At 38.5% G+C, this 25,150-nt stretch overlaps 1 protein-coding gene across 7 annotated transcripts in view; it reads right to left on the reverse strand.

The window, feature by feature from the left end:
• Positions 1–25,150, reverse strand: part of LOC115218378 (E3 ubiquitin-protein ligase MYCBP2) — a 167,091-nt gene that overhangs the window by 12,071 nt on the left and 129,870 nt on the right. For all 7 annotated transcript variants that reach the window (XM_036508350.1, XM_029788156.2, XM_029788153.2 and 4 more), the window contains 18 exons: positions 22,069–23,716; positions 19,586–19,781; positions 17,288–17,505; positions 15,251–15,415; positions 13,573–13,713; positions 13,237–13,383; positions 12,768–12,858; positions 12,438–12,571; positions 10,976–11,041; positions 10,089–10,328; positions 9,629–9,799; positions 8,250–8,356; positions 6,604–6,757; positions 4,690–4,976; positions 3,917–4,004; positions 2,640–2,759; positions 1,991–2,098; positions 279–407 (listed from right to left, as the gene is read on the reverse strand). In XM_036508350.1, the coding sequence (XP_036364243.1) occupies positions 279–407; positions 1,991–2,098; positions 2,640–2,759; positions 3,917–4,004; positions 4,690–4,976; positions 6,604–6,757; positions 8,250–8,356; positions 9,629–9,799; positions 10,089–10,328; positions 10,976–11,041; positions 12,438–12,571; positions 12,768–12,858; positions 13,237–13,383; positions 13,573–13,713; positions 15,251–15,415; positions 17,288–17,505; positions 19,586–19,781; positions 22,069–23,716 (4,210 nt within the window). The remainder of the gene's footprint in view (positions 1–278; positions 408–1,990; positions 2,099–2,639; positions 2,760–3,916; positions 4,005–4,689; positions 4,977–6,603; positions 6,758–8,249; positions 8,357–9,628; positions 9,800–10,088; positions 10,329–10,975; positions 11,042–12,437; positions 12,572–12,767; positions 12,859–13,236; positions 13,384–13,572; positions 13,714–15,250; positions 15,416–17,287; positions 17,506–19,585; positions 19,782–22,068; positions 23,717–25,150) is intronic.

Raw genomic sequence — 25,150 nt, forward strand, 5'->3', positions numbered from 1 at the left:
AGATTTATCAGATCAATCAATCAATCAATCAGTTCTTTTCAATTCTGCCACAAGGCCAGCAATTACAAGGGGAAGGGTTAAGATAATTAAATCGACCCCAGTGCTCAACTGGTGCTTTATTTTTATCGACCCCCAAAAAGATGAAAGGTAAAGTAAATTTGGCAGAACTTGAACTTAGAATATAAAGACAGATGAAATGCTGTTTAGCATTTTGCCTGGCATGCTAATGGTTTTGCCGAGCTCATTGCCTTTCAACCAATCAATGAAAGGAGGTTTACCTGTCTCTGGTGAGCCCTCGTTCTTCGGTGGAGATGGAGAAAACGGTTACAATCGGCGCACAAGTTTCCACACATATTACAAAGTATGATGGCAGGGGTCTCCCCATCATCATGGTTATCACAGGTAGGCTGAAACAGACAGAAGGTAGACATAATATATATAGACACAGATATTCACACGTCATCATTTTAATGTCGACTTTTCTACACTTGCATGGGTCAGGCGGAATCTGTCGAGACAAATTTTTTACAAGATGCTCTTCATGCAGTCATGTGTGTGTATATATGTGTGTGGTGTGTGAGTATGTATATAGGTATGTGTGTGTGTGTGTGTAGTTGTGGCCAAAAGTTTGGAACATTTTTTGAAAATCAAAATTGTTATACCCAAATAGAATTCTATTCAAGTATATGCAACACAGAGATATACTTACCTAATAATTGATCCGATGATTCAATTCTAGTTCTCAGACCTATGTTCTAAACTTTTGACCATGACAGTATGTATGTACTCTCTTTACTCTTTTACTTATTTCAGTCATGTGACTGTGGCCATGCTGGAGCACCGCCTTTAGTCAAGCAAATCGACCCCAGGACTTATTCTTTGTAAGCCTAGTACTTATTTTATCGGTCTCTTTTTGCCAAACCGCTAAGTAACGGGGACGTAAACACACCAGCATCAGTTGTCAAGCGATGTTGGGGGGGACACAGACACGCAAACACATATATATACATATATACGACGGGCTTCTTTCAGTTTCCGTCTACCAAATCCACTCACAAGGCTTTGGTCGGCCCGAGGCTATAGTAGAAGACACTTACCCAAGGTGCCACGCAGTGGGACTGAACCCGGAATCATGTGGTTCGTAAGCAAGCTACTTACCACACAGCCACTCCTACGCCTATGGTAAATATATACAGAAAATTACAAATACATACACACACACACACATTATCCTCTTTCTTCCATTTCTTTCATGTTGGCATCATTTGCTCCAGTATAGTATCTCACTTCTTGCAGACCTTTATCTCTTTGGTCAAGCTGAGCATCCTAAGATCAACCTTCGCTACTTCTTCCTCTATCTCCCTCATCTGTAGGCTCCTTCCAGTTAGTTCATCAGGCTCTTTCTCACTCAACTGTAATCCTTCAGGCAACATCACACATCTGTACCAACGCAGTCTTCTCTCTTGTACACTACAACTGATTTCTCTGATACCTACCTGTCTACCTTCCTCTCTCTCTCTCCTTCTCTCAGTTCCTTTTCACTGTTGTGCATGTATGTTGAAATTATGCATCTAATACAGCAAAAACACATAGACATATACATGCACACACATGTACAAGAGTGTATGCATTTATACTTATATAAACATTTCCCTTTCAAATACTCCCTTAGCTGAGTCGGTGGGAGCTGTTTCCTATTCTTGTTCTTTTCTTCTCCTGCAAGTTACCAAGTGGCTTCACCAGTGGTGGTGGCACACTGCAAAGTGGTTGGCACTAGGAAGAGCATCCAGCTGTAGAAATTACGCCAAAGCTGACATTGGAACTCAGTGCAGCCATGCAGCTCGCTGGATACTGTCAAATCGTCCAACCCATGCCAGCAGGGAAAAAACGGACATTCAACAATAATACTGCTGATGATATATGCATACATACAAAAGAAATGAATGAAACAAAAAAAGCAAAGAAAACAAGACGAGCCACATATACTTACACGGGGTGGGCCACGTTGATTATCAGGACTGCTGCGCCATTCTCCAGATGACAAACGTTCAACATGGTCTTGGTCAAGGACACACAGAGATGCTAAGGCTAACCATAGCTGTGGAGAGAAAGAGAAGAGAAACTTGCTTAAGCTATCAGGAAATAAAGAGGGTTAGCTTTGATGTTGATGTCTTATGATTTTCAAAGATTTATCACTCATTTCCATTAAACCTTTCGTTACTGTATTTATTTTGAGATGCTCTGTGTTTCTTTCAATTACTTTAAATATAACAAAGAATTTAGTAAAATAACTTAGTTATCATTCAGCTAGTGTTAGGAACATAAATTGTGACAAAGGTTTGATGGAAGATTTTAATTCAAAACTTATAAAAAACAAGACATTTGTACTCAGAGCCAGAGCCGGTTTCAGCCTGGTTGGTAACGAAAGGGTTAAAGGTTTAACATTTATAAATAACTAAGTGGCAAACTGCTTACCACCAGCTTAAAGTTAATTACTCTGTGGAATCATACTTAATTGCTTGAATAACACTTTGATGCATTACATAATAAACAGAATCTTTATATAATGTTATAAATCTGATAGAGAGAGAGATAAATAAGGAGACGGAAATACGGAATATGAAAATATGGCTACTTACTGTAGGAGTTTTCATACAGGCCTGTGGAAGCCGCAATGACTCATCAAGTTTTGTCAAAGATAACAAGGCCTCGGCTATAGCTGCTTTGCTGACCATTGCCCATGCCTCCGACAAATGACCCTGGCAAATATAGCAATACACAACCGCATGTATAAATACGTGTAGAAGTGTGTATCATATACACATACATGAATTTAAAAATACAGGAGGAATGAACTATTCTGTATAATTTCTTTTCCATTTTTACTTGTTTCAGTCACTGTCTTTGGCCATGCTGGAGTACCACTTCAAAGGATTCAGTTAATCAAATCAAAACCAGTATTTATTCTCAAGTTCGGGACTTATTCTATTGGTCACTCTTCGTTGATCTACTAAGATGCAAGGATGTAAACAAACCAGCACCAGTTATCAAGCAGAGACAAGTTCAAAGACACACACACACACACACACACACACACACAGCTCTCATGTTGTTTCCATTCATGAATTTCCTTGATAGGGCATTAGTTGGCATGGGGCTATAGTAGAAGACCTCACTAAAGATGCAGCATAGTAGGATTGAACTTGAAACCATGTTGTTGAGAAGCAAACTTCTTAACCACACAACCATGCCAGTGCCTATTCTTAACCACCCAACCCCATGCCTGCACTATTACAAACAAAATCAAGGAAAGAGTGTTGACACATTATTTGTATTTTGATATCAAAACGGCACAGAACTCATATTTTAGGTGTTATTGTTGTCACTATTGAAAGGGCCCAAATAGCTTAGTTAATACAGTAAACCAGTGGGAGAGCGTCTAGAGCAGGGTGGGCAAACTACGGCCCGCGGGCCGCCATAGGTTTTCATGCGGCCCGTCAAGAGGAATATTTCACAAAATTTCCTTTCAATCAATTGTGTGTTTATAGGTCTATAACCACCTTTAAAAATATTTTCACTTGATTTTTATAAATGAGGCCCGCCAAGGTTCCAAAGACGCACTGTGCGGCCCGCGATCAAAAAAGTTCGCCCACCCCTGGTCTAGAGTGTCACTCAGCCTGCTAGAAATAGCAGCTAAATCTCTATCAAACATTCTTCTGTCTTAAAGGAGGGACAAGGTACACATTAGATAATATAGTCCCAGACCTTAGATACATTGTGTTAAGAAGAAAACAAGTTATGGATAGTCATGGCTGGAATGCCTTACATCAGGAAAGGTTTGCTCAATTAGGGATGATTTGAGGCTAACGAACAATAACATGACAAAGTATTGTCAACAACACAAAGAGCAGGTTACCTTGGCCATGTCTTGTAGCAGAGCAATAATGTTACCAGCTTGGCACATTGTCATGTGACCTCTCAGCCACCATCTTGGACCTGTGGCTCTGGAAAAGAAAATATATTAATCATTATTATTATTATTATATATATATATAAGATAGAAAGTTTACATGTCAATTTAGTAAAACCCCAGTGAACCGCAATATAATTAACTCAATCTGAATTTAATCATAAAAGAATCATAATTAAATTAGATTTATTATCATTATCATAATTATTGAGTTGCTTGCTCTTAACAATCACTACTACTTATATTACCTTAACAAAACCCAAACTACAACACATGCTCTCACCACTACTCCCTCAACAACCACCAATGTCCCACAATACATGCCACCACCACTACCAAACTCTTAGAGTAGACACCACCACACTCCAATAACATATACCACCACCCATAAAACACCACAAAGATCGCCAATACTCAATGTACAGCATTACTACACTAACACCACTAACACACCACTGTCATACTACCACCACAAGCATACACCACCATGCCAGATCAGATCCCAACAATACCCCTCCAACATACTTCCACCACCACAACCAGCACAGTAACACACATCACCACCACCACAACTACCACACAACCATCACAGTAACACACATCACTACTACCACACAGCCATTACATTAACACACATCACTACCACCACCACCACACTCCCAACACAATATACACTCCACCACCACCATCACACCGTCACCACCACAGCTACAACATACCTGCTAGATGTGTGCTCAGCCAGACACTCTGCTAAGGTAACGGTGGTGATGCCTTTCTGGAACTGGTTACTTTTGACTTTGGTCTGGACAGCCAGTGCTTTACTGATGCAGGCCAAAAATACATCCAGGATACAAGGCTTCTCAGAATCAAACTCTTCTTCGACAGACGGCTTGTTCGTCGAGTGCATAATGTTGAAGTCTGTGGGTGGTAGATTTGGCACGAGAAGTAAGTCGGCCAAAGCTTGGGGATGGACATCGGGAAGTACTCTTCTGATGACTGATGTCACCTGAAAAAAACAAATTGAAGAACAGATGGTGAATATCTGCAGTTTAGATTTTGTCGAGGTCGACTTTATCTTTCATCGTTTTGGGGTTGATAAATTAAGTACCAGTCAAGTATTGGAGTTGATGTAATCGACCAGACCCCTCCCCCAAAATTTCAAACTTTGTGCCTATAGTAGAATGGATTATTATTATTATTATCATTAAGGCCTTGTACCTATAAAAGAAGGGATTATTAAGACAGTGAGCTGGAAGAATCCTTAGCAACATCAGACAAAATTCTTAGTAGCATTTCTTCTGGCCCTTTATGTCTTGTACTTCAAATTATGCCAAGGCCAGCTTTGCCTTTCATCTTTTCAGGGTCAATAAAATAAGTACGAGCTAAGTACTGGGATTGATGTAATAAACAAACTCTCTCCCCTAAAATTTGCTGGCCTTGTGCCAAAATTCCAAACCATTCTTATTACTATCATGAAACCCTGGTCCACACATGCATTGCTTTTTGTAGCAATAAAAAAACAATTATTGTAATTATAGAGGGTTATGGTGAACAGAATTTTATAGAATAGTTCCTTATCATCATCATCATTATTTATATCCCTTTTCCATGCTGACATAGGTTGGAGTTTGACAGGAGATGGCAAATCAGCTCTACTGTCAGTGGATAACAGAATTGACAAAATGGTCCCTTATAGTATTCAGCCATCTCTCTTTCTATTCTCAATTCAAATTCCCTTGTAGTTGATTGAATCTCCAGCTTCTGATTGCAATACATTGTGTACTTGTCGATAACATCTGTTAATTCCCCTCCTGGGGTGGCACCCTTCCTTTCACTTTATTTTGTCTTGTAGATATTTTGGTGTGGTAATTTGTTTCATATGAAGAAAACCTTGACTGAAGATAACATCAACCCTTTAAACACATTGGATAATGCAGGTATTATATAACACACTGAATACTAGACAGGAATGGTCATGGATGGAATGCTTTTGACCATATTTCTACTCAATCGTGTTGGAGTTGGAACTAACCAACAATATCAAAGACAATAGCAAATTAATGTAAACGAGCCAATGTTGGAGTATCTTCATAACCACTAGACTAGCTAGAAACAATAACCAATGTAGTCACAGAGAACTCACTAAATAGATGGTATGGCCATGTTTGGATTAACTTTAACCACAGGCCTACTTCAATCAGATTTAATTTGTGGTTAAACAACAGCAACAATAAAAAAAATACTTTTAAACAAAATGAAATAAAACAAGAAATAAATATTGGCTTGTCATATAAATTCATTTCTTTTCCATTTATTTTAAACATTTCCAAAGTTATTTGAATTAATATAAAAATTAATTTTTATCATAGTGTTTTACGGGTTTTTTGTAGCTCTTCTTTTACAAGTTTTGTTTTTATCATTTTTTAAGTTTGAATGAGCTTTACCACTTTCCAGACGTATGTAAATGGAGTGCCAAGTAGAAAAATAAAAGAAACAAATTTATCTCACAACCCATGTAAAACAGAAAAAAAGCTATTTAGTTAGTCAGAAGAAATAGAAAAAAAAAATAAAGTGGAAGGAAAAAAGAAAAAGAAAGACAAAATGGAAAAGAACGTCCGTTCAAATGATCTTACTTGTCTTTGAACACGCGGAGATGCTGTATGGAGGAGGCTGAATAAGTCTTGAAGTAGTCCTGTTTGTTGAGCCAAATAATTCCTGCCAACTGAGGAACCACTCAATGCTAGAACCATGGAGAGCAGTTCGAAGCAGTAAACATCAGATGAAGACCTATAGACACACAGACAGACAGACAAAATAAGTAACCATAACTGATTACAAAGTTTTCATTCTTTTTCAATCCCTTTGCTGTATCCACCACACAAGAGCATTTAATTCTGTTTATTTTGATAATTAATGTAATTTTTTTTTTTTTTTTACTATTTTACATTAATTTATCCATTCTAGCATTCATCAGATGGTTCATAGGTTAGAATAATTGCTTTAACACCCGGATGGTGATTACCCCTTCCTATCACAAACTATTCGAAAACCAGTCACTGGACTTACACGAATTAAGTCCCATTAATGAACTTGCAGCCTGAAATACTTTCGTTTTGAAATCTTCCCACAGATTATTGATATCAAGATTGATACTTTCTATAGCATCATGGAATCTTTGCAAGTTGTTTGGTAATTTGAAGTTTGAAGCATTTAACTTTTTGGGTACCTTAGGACCAGACTATTGACTTTTAGGCATTATTGAAAAATTCTTTTTTCCAGTCCTGCTCTCTGCTCCTCTCATGGCCCAAACACTAGAAACATCTTTCATATCACGCTTTCTGATCAAAATATAATTTATGAGATGCCAGTCCTTAGATCATGGATCCAGGTGGTTTTACATTTATTTTTCTGCTTAAACAGTGTTGGTAACAACCAGATTATTCTCAGTACAAAACGTCAAAAGAGCCACTCCATTTTTATTATATTTTCAAATCACATGTCGGCCTGAAACAGGCCATGAAATGTAGTCATTTCCAACTCTTGCGTTGAGATCTCCCAATATGACCAACTTGTCAGAAATTGGTACTTTCCTCAATAATTGTACTAAATTATCATGAAACTGTAGGACAGTTTCATCAGAATGAGACATTGTTGGTGCATAAATACTGGCAACAGGAAGAAACCTACCTTTTGTCAATTTTATACGGCATGATATGGTTCGTTCAGATATGCCACTTGGAAATTTTGCAATGGAGGATACTAATGAATTCTTGAGAGCAAACCAAACTCCAGAAGGTAGTATATCCATAAATAGGTTCATTTATTTGACCCTCACCAGAGACATGAGTTTCAGAGAGCACAACAATATGAAGGGAATACTTTTAAAAGCTCACATGCAATAAGGGCAGTATGCCTTTCTGGCCTCTTGTTGAAATTATCATCTAGAAGTGTACGCATATTCCAACAGCCAAAATTCAGAGGATATATACATACACAAACATACATATAAAAGCCATTCCGTTATGAAACAGTTTAAGACATGTGCAAAACTAACACTGATGGAAAAATGTCCTACAGGACTTAAAAAGGAAGGTAGAGAGATAGAAAATATGTATGTATATTCAAACACACAGATGTGTGTGTGTGTGTATAAAATATTATAGTCGGCACTAAATTTCTGCAAGGAATCATTCTAGAAATATTACCAACCAAGATTTTGAATGATAAACTGTGAGACTGATCTACTGATCAGTCAGTTCCCACTAAACATCCAACTCACCTGCTTCCATCTATAGATGTAGATGATCGATTTAACAAACTGGCTTCCCACTCATCTCTCACACGTCGGGTCTCTTTCTTGATAGCCTGTACAATATGGGAGCATACCTGGAAAGCAACACAGACAGAGGTTAGATTTCTATGTTTAAATCACATCATATAGGTTTCTCGATTAAAGGGAACAGGGTAGGCAATCAATAAGTATACTTCTCTTTCAGCCACTTGTGCTGCGCTGTGTGGGGCCCTGACTATCCATTCTTGATAGGCAACTGATACATGGTGTTTGTAGTGGTGTAGTAGCTATAGATATTAGAAGACATTCAATGGCACCCCCTATATATATATATATATGTAAGAGAACCAGCCGAACGTGGCCGTTGCCAGCGCCGCCCCGACTGGCCTCCGTGCCAGTGGCACGTAGAATGCACCATCTGATCGTGGCCGTTGCCAGCCTCGTCTGGCCTCCGTGCCAGTGGCACGTAAAAAGCAACATCCGATCGTGGCCGTTTGCCAGCCTCATCTGGCACCTGTGCCGGTGGCACGTAAAAAGCACCCACTACACTCATGGAGTAGTTGGCATTAGGAAGGGCATCCAGCTGTAGAAACACTGCCAGATCAGACTGGGCCTGGTGCAGCCTTCTGGCCTCCCAGACCCCAGTTGAACCGTCCAACCCATGCTAGCATGGAAGGCGGACATTAAACGATGATGATGATGATGCATGTATGTACAAGGTGCTGAAAAGTTCCTGGCTCTGGCTAAATGAAAATATAGGAGGATCACTTAATTATGCTTTTATTCAACATATTCCCCACTCAGATTCGCACAGTTATTGCAGTGGTCCTTCATGCTTTTTAAGCCCTGTAAAAGGGCTCGCAAGGTTGGGCCTCCAACCAGGTCTTTTGCAATAACCTCAAAGCCAGGAACTTTTCAGCACCCACTCAAATGCATGTATATATTAATAAAAGTCTTATTGTGCTGTGCTGTGTAGGGCCCTGATTAGCCATTCTTGATAGGCAACTGATACCTGGTGTTTGTAGTGGTGTAGTAGCTATAGATATTTCCAGTTCTCTGCATAACTATGTCCAGGATATTTATTGTTTGATAGCCTGAATGATAATTGCCACACTTGCAGACAGACAGAGTCTGACCCCAGGAAGGGCATCCAGCAATAGAAAACTGTCCCAATGTACTTTACTTTATATGACTCATGTAAGCATTGTAAAATGGTAAAGTAGACATTAAAATAAGCTGATATATAATGTGTATGGAAAAGTGGATGTTAAAATGACAATGATAATTGGGAGGGGAGGGGGGAATATATATGTATATGTGTGTATGCATGTATAACAGGAAAGATAAGTTCAGGGTGTGACACTCACTTGTTTTTGTAGATGGGACAACTTGCTACCTCGGCTAAACAAGATCCCTAACATGTGTTCTTTGAGATCGTTGTCACGTGCTGTACCAGACTCTCCTCCATCGACCTCGCTAACTTTTTTCTCCTCAACTTTGTCCTCAGTGCAATCATCTGTGATCAAACGACCAAAAACCTGGACAACAAAATTTCAAAAAGATATAAGCAGACTGTACAGTGTTGAAGGAAAATATGGCAGGTGTACACAAGAATAACTTAGACCAATGAGTGAAACAGCTAAAACATAAAAATATGTTTTAAGGGAGAATTGGAAGCTATTTCCGGCTGGTTGATAATTATGAAGCAGGTCTCTCATTCTACCAGTTAATATTCTGAAGCAGAGAGAGGTGAAAGCCTGGGAGCTTGTTTAGTATTAGCTCATTTAATTACCTTGTAAGTCAATAATTAATTAATCGATTAATTACCTGTGATGTTAATAAACGAAAGACTTTTAGGGTTTCTGCTTCACAATTATCCTGCTGCATTTTCAAAGGATTCTTCATGTTGTTTATGCGACAGTCACAGCCCTCAATCTCACCCAATACCTTGATTTGTCGCAGACGAAGGCTATTGTCGGGCCCCTTCATCTCCAACTTCATGTAACGGCACTTCTGATCAGGTAAATAACAGTTCACCCAACCAACATGTCGGGCTTCAATTTCAACCTAAAAATGGAAAGGAAAAGGAAATGGTTTGTTATAAGTGGGTTGATAAAATTAGTACCAGTCAAATACTGGGGTTCAATAAAATCAAAATCGATTTACCCACTCCCCTTAAATTGCTGACACTGTGCCAAACTTTAAAACCAATATTTATCATAACATCGCAAGCACCATCTGAATGTGATCAATGCCAGGCCAACCTGACTGGCTCCTGTGCCGGTGGAACATAAAAGGCACCCACTACACTCTTGGAGTGGTTGGCATTAGGAAGGGCATCCAGCTGTAGAAACATTGCCCGATCAGATTGGCACCTGGTGCAGCCACTGGCCTTCCAGACCTAAGTCAAACCGTCCAATCCATGCCATCATGGAAAACAGACGTTAAACGATGATGATGATGATGAAAACAAAAATAAATAATAAAGAGGAAACGATATGTGTGGCATAAAAGACGTACCTTTTTCTTGTGAAAAAAGGTGGCGAAAAATTTACCCCAGGGCCAGTATGCAAAGCTGAGCCTCCCATAAGCTTATTTTTTTCCTTGATGCCCACTCTTTCCTGAATACGAACTACTGAAATTGGGATGCATCAAATATACCTGAACATCAATTATGCCATCAAATATAGTAATAAAGAATGAGCATAACTTACCTGTCGTATTTTATTCATCTCCTCAGCTGAAGGTCCACAGAAGAACTGGATAAAAGAGACTTTATTCTGAAATGAATAAGAAAGGAGATAAATAATGAGATTCATGTAACACAGGCTATAGAAAATAAAGAAAAAAATCAGCTGACTGCAGGTACATATCACATGCTTCCTACAGTTTTTACTTAAGACATTTACTCACAATATATGAGTTACTCAGGAGCTACAATACAAGACATTTGCCTAAAGTGCCATACAGAGGCACTGAACCTGAAAGCACATGGTTGTGAACTGAACTTAATCACAGCTGTGCAAGCACCTATACATGTGTTTGTGTGTGCATGTATACACACACACATGCGTGTGTATGATTGCATGTGTGTATTGTGTTTATTCATGAAAAAGTTGCACTCCATATTAAACAGAAGTTGATACAAAACTTCTGTAAAACAAGATTAATTAACCTTGTGTTGCAAGTCATATCATTGACTTTTGTTATCAAAGTACTGCTATTGAAGTCATGTAAAAAATGTGTGACTTAGACAAGATTAAATACTGTGTGTATGTGTGAGCACACACACACACATATATATATGTATGTTAGTTGTCTTTCACTTCATTTTTATTAGTTTATTTAAATTACAGAAACTCATGTGTTGCCATCTTGCTTTCTGGGTGTGTGAAGCAGTGCACAGTTCAATATGTGAAGATGTGGAATAAAGTACCTTACCCAAAAATCAAGGGTTGACATCAGGAAAGTGTCCAAGAATTAGACCACTAACTCCTGAAGTATCCATCCAGCAAATGACAGAATGGAAAAAGCAGACGTAACAATGATGATGGTAAAGAGGCAATTAGCATTGCACCATCTTTCAAGATTAGTCAATGTGTAGTCTCTCTGTCTAGAAGCCATCAGTACTCCAGGTTGTACATTTTTTTTTGCTTGTTTACAGTTCTATACGTTATTACTAGTGGTAGCCCTGTATGTTATGAAAGAGATTCATTGTAATTATAATCTTAGCAGCATTATAGGCTCCTGGGCAAATCGATGCACTGGACTCTATAGCATTTATTTTTTGAAAGCAAACTACAATAAACATAGATCAGAATTGGGCCTCTGAATCTGTGAGGACCCCAGGCAAGTGCCCAAAGTGCTCAATGTCTTAAGATAGTACTGTTCTCACTACCCTCAAGCACAAAATTTCTTCCTTCCAGGTGCTACCAGATAAGTCCTCTCTCTATCAGGTTCAAAATTTCAGAGCTGCAACAATTGAGGGAACAACAAAAAGTACGTCCAGAGTGACTGTAGAGATGCTTGGGTAGAGGTGCTTAGATGTATTCTGTGTAAAATGACTAAGATGGAGAAATGCCCAGTCCAACTTCCACATTGACAAAGAACACAAAACCCATACCGACATAGACACATATATACATATATATACATACAACATACAATTACACTTACAGCTAAGTCTCTGGTGTTATCTATATGTGCAGCTATCAATCGTGCATGGCACTGTGCTGTACACACAACGTTAATAACTTTAGACTTGTTGCGATCTTCATCTCCACTCTCCCAAAATGTTTCTGTTGAACAATCTGAAATATAGAAAACAAAAAGTTACATATGATGATGATAATGATGATGATGTTTTTGTAACAAGTAGTAATTGGTGTGGGACTTTAGTGGCACTTGCTGCCATAGACTCTCAGCGATAAAACAGTCAGTATGTGTGTGATGTAAATGATCCACAGATGAATTAATTTCTTTCGAAAGAAATAAAAGGTTGCTCACCTGTTAGACTGGCAATCATACTCTGTCGGCTTGAAGCCCTGATGTCAGCTGATGCAGTCAAGTCTTTCCACAGACTCAGCATACTTGTTGACTGGTAACAATAAAACACAGTTAATTACTGATAGTGCATGCTAATTAAAGACAGTGTCATGGACTTGTTATACATTCCTAGTAAGGCATGTGCCCAACACGGGTTTAGTTTGGGGGTTAAACCACTTCACTTTTCATCACTTCCCCTAATCATCTGCAATCTCTCACCATCATAATAAATGTCTTGGTCACACACCAAATTACCCAGCTTCCCATCAAGTATTCCTGGCAAAACACACGAGCTTCAAATTACTCCCATCTCACACTCCCCAAAACTCCCTACCACCATATCTCTACTTGCAAACACACTAAACTACCAGGGACACAAAACAACAGCTTCCTGCTACTGAAAATTAAGGAAAAAAAAAACAGTTCAAACCTGAGCATTTTCAGTGTTGTTATCTTCTGTGTCTTCGTCGTCAGACTTTACCAAGATCCTACTAATGTTACTGAACACATGACTCTCATGTAGAAACTGGTGGTCGGCCTGAGTGAAACGCAGACAGTAGCAGCGTACTGCCATTTGCTGGAGAGGACATAAAACATAGAAGACAGTGACAATAACAGTGATGATGATGATGATGATGGTGATGATGATCATGATGATGATGAGCAAAGAATAGAGAAAAGTAAAATGGGTGAATTGTAAAAGTGTTGGGGAAAAATGTGCTGTGACTATATATGTGTATGTGTAATGTTAGTGTGCACAACTTACCTGGAGACTAGTGCCAAGAGGGAGATGCATCATAACATCGGCAACTGTCTGCAAAAGGGTATGGAAGGTGACAGGTAATGGGTGGACTGCTGCTCCAGCTATCGCAACATCAGCAAGAGGATGATCACAAAGAGGGACATCCTAAAAAAGGAAAAAAATGCATTTTGTTTTTAATTATTGAACAAAAAAAGTTTACTATAAAGGAAAAAAAAAAAGAAAAGAAATAAACTAACAAAAGATGTACAGCCTAGCAAGTGATTTGATCCCAGACCATGTGTTGGAACTGAAACAAGTGAGTCGTGAAAAAACCATTTTAGCATTTCAAGAACTCAAACTGAACTACTTTGGTTAATGACCTACTGCTATCATCTGTACTTGTGACATGTGCAGTTGAGATATTTCAGCAAGCAAAAGATCAAACTGACCAAAACCCAGACCAGATAATCATGCCTCATCATTGGTCAGGAAATCTGGCATGGAAAAATGACATTGGTTTGGGCAAATCACCCAACAAGGCTGATTGAAAAAACACTAAAAATAATAAAATTTTTTTTAACATTAAATAAAACCTGGTTCTGTTTAATTCCCTTTTCATTTATTTTTTGGTGTCAAAGTTTACATTGCATCACTGCAAACTGATCACTGAAGCAGTTCCACTGCAACTGTGTGAAACTTATTTAACCCTTTCGTTACTGTATTTCTGCTGAGATGCTCTGTGCTTCGTTCAATTACTCTAAATATAACGAAGAATTTAGTCAAATAACTTGGTTATCATCCAGCTAGTGTTAGGAGCATAAATTGCGACTAAGGTTTGGTGGAAGATTTTAATTCAAAACCTATGAAAACAAGACATTTGTACTCAGAGCCAGAGCCGGTTTCAGCCGGGTTGGTAACGAAAGGGTTAATGATTAGTTCTAAGCCTCATGTATTTTCCCTTCTTTCTATAAAAGTCTGTGTATTCATGTTGATTGACAATGATTACATTCTTTTGGTCTGTTTACAACTTTGTATACATCACTGTCATCATTCCACTATTTTCTAATCCTTTTCCTTTTCTTCTTTCTTTTCTTGAAGGATAATTTTATATCTCTACAAACCCCATTAATGACATATAAGGTATTATAGTACATTTCTCTCTTGTAATACAAGTCCTACAAAAATTAAGAGATTTATAAAAATCTATCAATAAATCAATAATATTCCTGCTCAGATATTCTTTGAATCAACAAAACTGTATCACACTTGACATATTAACAATAGCCAAATCTCCCTCCAGTAACACCCTATCATCTTGAACAATATAGTCCTAAAATATAGACTATCATTTAAGAAAAAAAGACAAAAAAAAAAAATGTATAATATGAAATTATATTTGCATAAACAAGAGATGATCAGAGCTGGAAGATCTTTATCATAGGTTTGTCTGTTAATTCAGAGGTGACTAGAATATGATTTGAAAAAGATTTGTCTAGCTGAATAATAACAAAGTACTCCTACTTGTGGTTAACTGCACCAAATTGCATTGGTTCATTACACAATGACAGTCAGCTAGGACACAGACAAGATTAAGTGTTTTAAGAATTGAAGGGGTTTCTGTGAAATAACGGTGCAGGGAAGACTAGTTAAAAAAAAAGGAGGGAGCAGGAATTTGAGAGCAGGTGGGAAAGAATTTGTTTACCTCTTGGTCTTTTCTTTCTTTCTTCTCTTTCACTTGCTGCTCAGCTTCCTCTTCTTCCTCTTCCTCGTCATCATCATATGTTGGCGACAATGAAGACACAAAAAACCAGAGCAGGTCGTGGATGCAAGTAGCTTGGGTGACGGTCCTCACTAACCAGTTTAAACCCTGCGAAAAGAGAAAGAAAAGCACAAATTACTATTATTTATTGGAATTTATTCAATAAGAAATTTAGAAGTTTTAAAAAAATTGTCTCTGTTTCAGGGATTCTGCTACAGAATTAAAAGAGTTTGAAAACACAGAGAAAAGAAAATTAGAGAAATAAGAGGAAGAAAGGAGAAAAACAAAGATACAGAAAGAAAACATGGGGACAAAGATAAAGAGAGATGAAAAAGGGTATGTATCGCCACATAGTTAAAATAATCTAATGTCTGTGAGTGACCCTTTTCCACAAGAAAGCATAGTAGTTAACTCACTATACTACCAGCATTTCTGTCAACAATTATATTAACCGTCTCTACTCAGTCTGACCTTTTATGGAAAAAACGTAAAACTATTAATTAACTTACACTACAGAACCAACTCTTTCTGCTATCATCTTCCTCTGGAAGAGTACTGCAGTACTCAGAAGAACAGATTACTTGCTTATTTGTCTTTCAAACTGAATATCACACAGATCGAAGGAGAGAGAGCAAAAGAAAGGAGACAGAGCAACAGAAAGGAAACAGAAAATGACGGAGGAGATTGACAGACACATAGATAGAAAGTTAGAGACTCCTACAGAAAGGAAACAGATAATGACGGAGGAGATTGACAGATACATAGATAGAAAGTTAGAGACTCCTACAGAAAGGAAACAGATAATGACGGAGGAGATTGACAGATACATAGATAGAAAGCTAGAGACTCCTACAGAAAGGAAACAGAAAATGACAGAGGAGACTGACAGACACATAGATAGAAAGTTAGAGACTCCTACAGAAAGGAAACAGATAATGACGGAGGAGATTGACAGATACATAGATAGAAAGCTAGAGACTCCTACAGAAAGGAAACAGAAAATGACAGAGGAGACTGACAGACACATAGATAGAAAGCTAGAGACTCCTACAGAAAGGAAACAGAAAATGACAGAGGAGACTGACAGACACATAGATAGAAAGCTAGAGACTCCTACAGAAAGGAAACAGATAATGACAGAGGAGACTGACAGACACATAGATAGAAAGTTAGAGACTTCTACAGAAAGGAAACAGATAATGACGGAGGAGATTGACAGATACATAGATAGAAAGCTAGAGACTCCTACAGAAAGGAAACAGAAAATGACGGAGGAGACTGACAGACACATAGATAGAAAGCTAGAGACTCCTACAGAAAGGAAACAGATAATGACGGAAGAGATTGACAGATACATAGATAGAAAGATAGAGACTCCTACAGAAAGGAAACAGATAATGACAGAGGAGACTGACAGACACATAGATAGAAAGATAGAGACTCCTACAGAAAGGAAACAGATAATGACGGAGGAGATTGACAGACACATAGATAGAAAGATAGAGACTCCTACAGAAAGGAAACAGATAATGACGGAGGAGATTGACAGATACATAGATAGAAAGTTAGAGACTCCTACAGAAAGGAAACAGATAATGACAGAGGGGACTGACAGACACATAGATAGAAAGTTAGAGACTCCTACAAAAGGAAACAGATAATGACGGAGGATTGACAGATACATAGATAGAAGTTAGAGACTCCTACAGAAAGGAAACAGATAATGACAGAGGGGACTGACAGACACATAGATAGAAAGTTAGAGACTCCTACAGAAAGGAAACAGATAATGACGGAGGAGATTGACAGATACATAGATAGAAAGATAGAGACTCCTACAGAAAGGAAACAGATAATGACGGAGGAGATTGACAGACACATAGATAGAAAGATAGAGACTCCTACAGAAAGGAAACAGATAATGACGGAGGGGACTGACAGACACATAGATAGAAAGATACAGACTCCTGTAGATCTTACCTGCATTGCAAACACTCTACAGATAGCTTTCCTCAATGCATGTCTCATGGCAATCTGCAGATTATCCAAGTCATGACGCTGAACTACAAACGCCATCACAGGACGGTTTAAGGTTTTCTCATTGTGGCCGTTGTCCCGAGAATTCTTTGATTTATCAACAAGGCTGATCAACCGACTCATTGCTGCTGATGGGTTTTTCAATAATGACATTCCACCGTCTGAAACAACAAAAATATTGACATCAATAATGGTGGTGATGATAATTAAAATTTACAACTTGTGACCATATGAAGAGTATAATGGAATTGTTTTGGGGTGGTGCCTAGCACTACATTGATAGGAGAGTGTTGTTGTTCAAGCTCATGGTACCCCTGATCAGACAGGCAGATAAACAATCAAAGAGTGTCTTAGATGTTGCTAACCGCTATCAAATGAAGTGTAACAGTAGTGAGGTGGAAATAGTGGTAATGGTGGTGGAAATGTAGTGGTGGTGGTGGTGGTGGTAGTGGTGGTGATGGTGGTGTGGTGGTGGTGGAAGCAATAGTGTTTAGAATTAGGTGTTTGATTGAAAGGAGGATCTGTGATTACATTCCAGCCTTGATGATCCCCTTCTTTTTGTAGGACATGAATCAATTTGTCCTTCCTGTTTCAGTGTCCTTTAAGGGAATTTCGCTTCTATTTCTAGCAGATCAATCAGCTTTCTAGAAGCTTCTGCCCATCACTATGGTGTAGAGTGGTATATGGCACTGCAGCTATGGTAGTGGTAGCTATATGATGGTGCTATAATTTAGCCCCAGGTTAGTTCAGTCCTGATCATGCAGACATGATGATCAAAGCTGTTCTAGCCATGACAAGCTATGAATAAAGAGATATGATTGTGTGGTTAAGAAGTTTGCAATCACATATTTCTGTGGGTTCAATCCTATATAGAGGCACACAGGGAAAGCATTTTCCACCAGAACTTGGGGCAACCAAATTTTGCAAATAAAATTTAAGAGACATAAAACAGAAATTTTACTGAATGTGTTTGTGTGTGTGACAGAGTGAGAGAGAGAGAGAGAAAGATAGGGTGGGAGAACTGGTCTGTTGAATAAAAATTGTTAGCAGCATTTGTTTCCAGCCAATTCGCTTTCCTTTATAACCATGTTCACTGTACTTTTCTATGAGACCAGTAACAAATGTAGCAAAGCACGGGGTTTGATATACCCAACTAAAAACCTACAGGAGTGCCCCAACATAGAGGACAAACATTTGCGAATGATTCTGAGGACTCATCTAATCTGCTGCTTATGACTAAAGAATAATGGGAGGGGTGTGATGATGTGGTCTTCATGTCAGTAGTGCTTAGGATTGTTGTTGTTTTTTTTGTTTGTTTTTTTTTTCAGTTGGGATACTTTTGAGATCTCTGCTGTTGCAGAAATACACCAATTCAAAGACTCTCTTGCTTTCCAAAGACGACTTACTCTGAGGCAAAAAAATTTTTTCCTGTCACCTAGATAAATCTTTCATTCAATCAGCTTAGTGTGAAATATTCTAAGCCAGCCAAAAGACATTACTTTAAATTGATTCCTTACTAAGAATACACACACACACACACACACACACACACATATAAATATATACAATTGTAAGATCCAAGGATCTATGTGTAGGAAGTTTACAACCTTTGAGCAGTTCGTGGTGGTAGGTATAAAAAAACAATGCTCAGGAACAATAATAATTTATTGACATCGAAGGTTGTAGGCTTTTGTCATATCAAAGTTCGATAAGCTGAAAAATATTTATGTATAGCTCATGGTTAGCAACTAAAGTTAATTATTACATCAGAGGATCTACTAGCTAGAAAATATATGTAGCCTAGATATTACCTGTTCTACTACCTCAGCTTGGAAATATATATATATATATATAATATATATATATATATATTGGTAAAAATGGTAAGATAACAAAAGAAAGAAAAGAGACCTCAATATTATGTAAATAGAGGAAATTCATCTGTAAAATAATATGTAACAATTATTCAAGTTTCGGATGCGGAGGTGGAAATCCACAACACCATCTCTTCGGTTATCTGGCCAGATAACCGAAGAGATGGTGTTGTGGATTTCCAACTCAGCATCCAAAACTCGGAGTTTTATTTTGGCTATTGAATAATTGTCACATATTATTTTACAGATATATAAATATATATATATATATATATATATAAGTATGCGCCAACCAACAAATACACACACAGACATATGAGAGGGAGAGGAAGAAATAGATGACAGATCAACGTTTATGAATACTCACCTGAGACACCACCACTATTGTTTCTCCGTCTCATCACGACTCGGTTGAAGTGTTTGTCCCCTTGGTCAAGTAGACAACTGTCCACCTCAGAGATACTGCGTTGAAACAGCGTCGTCTTCTGGTCTTGTTCAGCCTCAGGACTGGTGCCGGCACTCTTTGGTAATGGTTTGCTTTCATGTGTGTGCCTCAGTGGGTCCTGTCATGGAGAGGGGGAGAGGAAAGAGCAGGTAAGAAAATCATAAAGGTTACCATTATAATTATTATGGAGAGAGGGAGAGAGAAAAAGATCATCATACTTAAAATGGGTCTACATACGGCTGTAGGTTGCTGGCAAGGATAGGAGACATTTTGGCACAGCCATTTTGACACAGCCATTTTCGCACCAACTATTTGGAATCACTGAAACAGCGGGAGTCAATGTAATCAACTTATCCCTTAATGGCTGTCCTTGTGGCAAAATTTGAAACCATTATTATCAATATTATTGTGGTAAGCTAGTGGAATTGTTGCACACCAGACAAAATGGTTAGCAGCATTTCATCTGCGTTTATGTTCTGAGTTTAAATTCCGCTGAGATCAACTCTGCCTGAACACCAGGATCAATGTAATCAACTTATTTCCTCTCCCAAAACTGCTAGCCTTGAGCCAAAATTTGAAAACAACATTATTATTATTATTATTATTATTATTATTATTAATGTGATGAGCTGGTAGGATCATTACCACGCTGGATGAAATGCTTAGCGGTATTTCGCCCAATGCTACATTCTGAGTTCAAATTCCGCCAAGGTCGACTTTGCCTTTCATCCTTTTGGGATTAATAAATTAAGAACCAGTGAAGCACTGGGGTCTATGGAATCAACTAGTCCTCTCTCCACAAATTTCAGGCCTTGTGCCTTTAGTAGAAAGGATTATTATTATCATTATAAGTAAACTCAAGGTGGCAAAATCATTAGGGTTAGCAGAAAAAAATGCTTTGTGGTATTTCTTCCAATTCATTACATTGAGTGCAAATTCTACCAAGATCAACTTAACATTTTATCCTTTCAGGACCAATAAGATAAATCATCAAAGAAGTACTCTGGTTGATAGTATTCAATAAACCCATCCCTGGACTTTGTGCCTAAATTAAAAACATATTATTATTATTATTCTGTTGTGTCTGGGGAAAGTGATTTTCTTTTTGTGTATTATTATTATTATTATTATTTTTATTAAGGCAACAAGCTGGCAGAATCATTACTAGATCAGACAAAATGCCTAGTGATATGTCTTACAGCTCTTTATGTCCATTCAAATTCCTCCATGGTTGACTGCTTTTCATCCTTTGGAAGGGAGGTCAGTGATTCTCCCATTCTCTACATTCTTTAGTCAATCCCTACCAATTCTGTCACCCACTCCTCTATATTTTACTGCTGCTGCTGCTACTACTACTGATGCTATATTTAGAAGAATTCATACTGTGTCAGATAAAATTTCCTGTGATTCCTCATTTCAGGTTAAATAAACAAAGTACCAGATAACAAGTTTAGATGATGATCCACTCCAACAAAAAACCTGACCTTCCCACTATACTAGCAGAAATAAAAGTACATGAATTAACATACATCTTAATTAACTATATCCCCTCTATTAATTAACTATACCTTCCTGTCCACAATTAATTAACTCTATCCTTTTCCCCATAAATTAGTGGTTGTGTGCCAATCTAAAGCAGTCAGTAACATTAACTATCACATTACTGGACACTAAAATAATGACTGTTAATGAAAAAAACAAATGTTTTTTTTTTTTCATTTCAGGCAAATAAGGAAATTAATGCAAGTGAAAGGAGGTCAAAAGTCAAGTAATCAACAAACTGACAACTGAAGCTGAAAGTGGATTTGTAACAGGTGAAATATAAAATGAGATTATGATTCAAGATACATGAGAGAAACACAATGTATTTGGTCACTTATTTTTATATACACACAGTTGTGCACGTGTGCACACACACACACACACACACACACACACACATACATACATTGGGTTGGCAAGAAAGTAATTTCACTTACTGCAAATAGATAGAGTTATGATTTCATTTAATGACTTTTGTCCATATTATGATATTTTTCCTTTTATATATATATAGACACATACAAACACACATTATTATTATTATTATATAATAATATATATATTCTACTATGTTGAGTACCTTTTTCTTTTGTTTTATCCATTCACTCGTGCGTGTGTATAAAGTCTGAAACTACACATACAGACAAGTATACATGCACACACAAATATTAACATAGATATATATATACATGAGCACATACACACACACATACATGAGCACACAAGTACAAAAACAACATACACACAGAAGAACAAGCACACACAAGTAGACACACAAACATACAATACACTCGCTAAAAGATTTGCCCTTCGTTTCTCACGTGTCATCATAGAAGCAGAGTGAACGTAAAGAGCATACTAACCTGAGGGCTTGGAGGTGATATGTTTGAAGGAGGTCGAAGTTCCTGGCTGAGGGAGCCAGATCTGGCTAAAGGACTGTGACGTGGTTCAGTAGGTAACCGAGGACGATAGCGCTGCTGTTTCTGAGCCAAACTCAATGACCCTGAACGCACAAACACTCGTTCCTCTGTGTCAAAGAATATGTCCTCGGCGAATGCAGAGTCAGAAGCCTGAGCACCTTGCTGTGTCAAATACTGGAATGGCGCCATGGGGAAAGGGTTGAGGTCAGTGCCGATGTCTTCACTGACACTCGGTAGGAACATGTCCAAACGATTAAGGCTATTTGGAGTTCTTTTGTGACTGTGCGAGGGAAGACTGATTCCAGCGGCGCTTGCCAAATCCAACAGAAACATTGCATTGTTTTTAAGAATTATATGAGATTCCATAGGAATCAAGTTCGACTGCTGCTTGTTGGCGAAGATTTTTTTCTTATACTTTCGTGATTTCTCTTTGTCTTTCTGCGCTTGTCGACGTTCACGCAAGTACTTATCCCTGCACCGATCACAGATCAGGTACCAACTGCTGCCTCCAAAGCCCCCCTCTCCACAGTTACCGGCCCATCCACCACAGAAGTTGCCACCACTATTGTAGCCCTTGCCTCCAGCATATCGGCCGCAGCCAGGATGCGAGCGGCGCATATGGTAGGTGACAGGATGTGGATACATAACACCACACAGTTCGCACATTGTCTCACGCTCAGCGCCAGCTGTGCCGGCAAACAGTACACCCGCTGCTTCTCCAAACAAGTTACCCCGCACAATTGGCTTCAGGTCACGTTTTTTCTTTGTTCGTTTCTCTTTTGTTTTTTCCTTCTCCTTCTTCTCGACTTTCTTTGTCTTCATGCTTAGGGCAGGACTTGGGTAGATCATGTCCTTTGATATCACATTGAGCATTGTTGATGCCAGTTCCTCCCAGAATCCCACCAAATGATACAACGTTGCTGGGAGTTTTGCATCCTCTCGCTCGTAAGTACCATTCTCAGAATGGATCAAGAGAGGGTCTTCCTGGTAATTCACACTACCCTCAGATTTGTGCCGTCCAAGGATTGGTTTCGGTTGTTTCAAAGGATCTATTTTCACAGTATCTATCTTAACCTGGTCCAACTTGCCTGAGTCAGTCTGCAGAGTGCCTAATCGGACACTGTCCTGTCTACTGACATCGGAATCTGAATCAACACTATCCTGGTGTTCAATGAAGAACCTAACACGAGTCTCGTTCAAATTGTCTCCCTTCTTGGACGGTTCCTTTTTGATTTCTTTCGACGATTCAGCTGGCTGACGGACTTTCGTTTTCTCTGACTTTTTGTCGTCAACTTGAGACATTTCCTTAGATAAATTTGGATGAAATTTCAAAAAAGATGCACAGGCCATTGCATCATGCACGATTCCTTCGTGCCACAGAAAAGCGGCGTAGACAGCACGGAGACATTCGGCAACAGACGGTGAGAGAGCTTCCTTCACCGGCTCACGGGTCCTCTCAAAGATCATGGTGGCTGAACCAGAGCGACTCCTATTGATCGGAGTGGTCTCCCTTGGTGATGGTGATGCTGCTCGTTCTCGTTTGTTTCTCAACTGTCGACCCCTGTCTTTGCGAATAGCTTTTGGAGATAACCTGTAAGTAAGGAGAGTAAAAGAAAATTCAATAATACCTTGTACCGTCAATGAATGAAAAATCACGAATATATACGAAAAGGAAATCAACAATAATAATAGTTACACCAACAACAAAAATACATTAGTTACAATTGCGTAACCGTGGTGATTAAGGCAGTGGTATTAATAATGATGATTAATTAATGATGATGAAGGCGGCGAGTTGGCAGAAAGGCGGCAAGTTGGCAGAAACGTTAGCACACCGGGCGAAATGCTTAGCCGTATTTCGTCTGTCGTTACGTTGTGAATTCAAATTCCGCCGAGGTCGACTTTACCTTTCATCCTTTCGGGGTCGATAAATTAAGTACCAGTTACGCACTGGGGTCGATGTAATTGACTTAATACCTATGTCTGTCCTTGTTTGTCCCCTCTATGTTTAGCCCCTTGTGGGTAATAAAGAAATAGGTATTAATGATGATGATTATGATGACAATAATGATGAAAATGATGTTCATGATGGTGATGATGACAATAATGATGAAAATGATGTTCATGATGGTGATGATGGTGATGATGATGATGGTGGTGGCAGAACTGGCAGTGTTTCTGACAATGATGAGGTGAAATGTTCCTGAAAAAAAAAACATTTTCCTTACATATACAATTCACATAAAAAGTAAATATTTTAAATAAAAGATAAAACCAGAGAGTTGGGTTTCTATTTTACAAGCCCAGGGTTCCAATACTAATACCCACCACAACCTGGGAGAAAGTTACAATGATACAGAAGAGAACTGTAACGAAACGTTACAGAAAAGAAAATAAAAACACAGATTTAAACCTAGCCAAGAGATAGGTTTATGCTACGATTAGTATTATCTATTTCTTTATTGCCCACAGGTGGCTAAACATTAGTAATATCACTCTGCCAAAATAGTATGTCTTCCAATTGGCTCATATACCCTCACCTGTCTCCAGACTTTCTCCTAATTACAACTGAAGCTTGATCTACAAACTGGTATGTATGACAAAGGACATAGTAAAGATGACTGATAAAGTCAACCAAGGTAGGAATTGAACCCCACAACATAATGGTATACAAGCAAATATTAATGCCAGAGGAACTGGCATCAATATTTGCTTAAGGCGGCGAGCTGGCAGAAACGTTAGCATGCCAGGCGAAATGCTGAGCGGTATTTTGTCTGCCGCTACGTTCTGAGTTCAAATTCTGCCGAGGTCAACTTTGTCTTCCATCCTTTTGGGGTCGATTAAATAAGTACCAGTTACGCACTGGGGTCGATATAATGGACTTAATCGGTTTGTCTGTCCTTGTTTGTCCCTTCTGTGTTTAGCCCCTTGTGGGTAGTAAAGAAATAGGTATATAAGCAAATATTAATGCCAGAGGAACTGGTATCAATATTTGCTTAAGGCGGCGAGCTGGCAGAAACGTTAG

This window comes from Octopus sinensis, linkage group LG13 (genome assembly GCF_006345805.1).
Source record: "Octopus sinensis linkage group LG13, ASM634580v1, whole genome shotgun sequence".
In the NCBI taxonomy this organism is placed as follows: domain Eukaryota; kingdom Metazoa; phylum Mollusca; class Cephalopoda; order Octopoda; family Octopodidae; genus Octopus; species Octopus sinensis.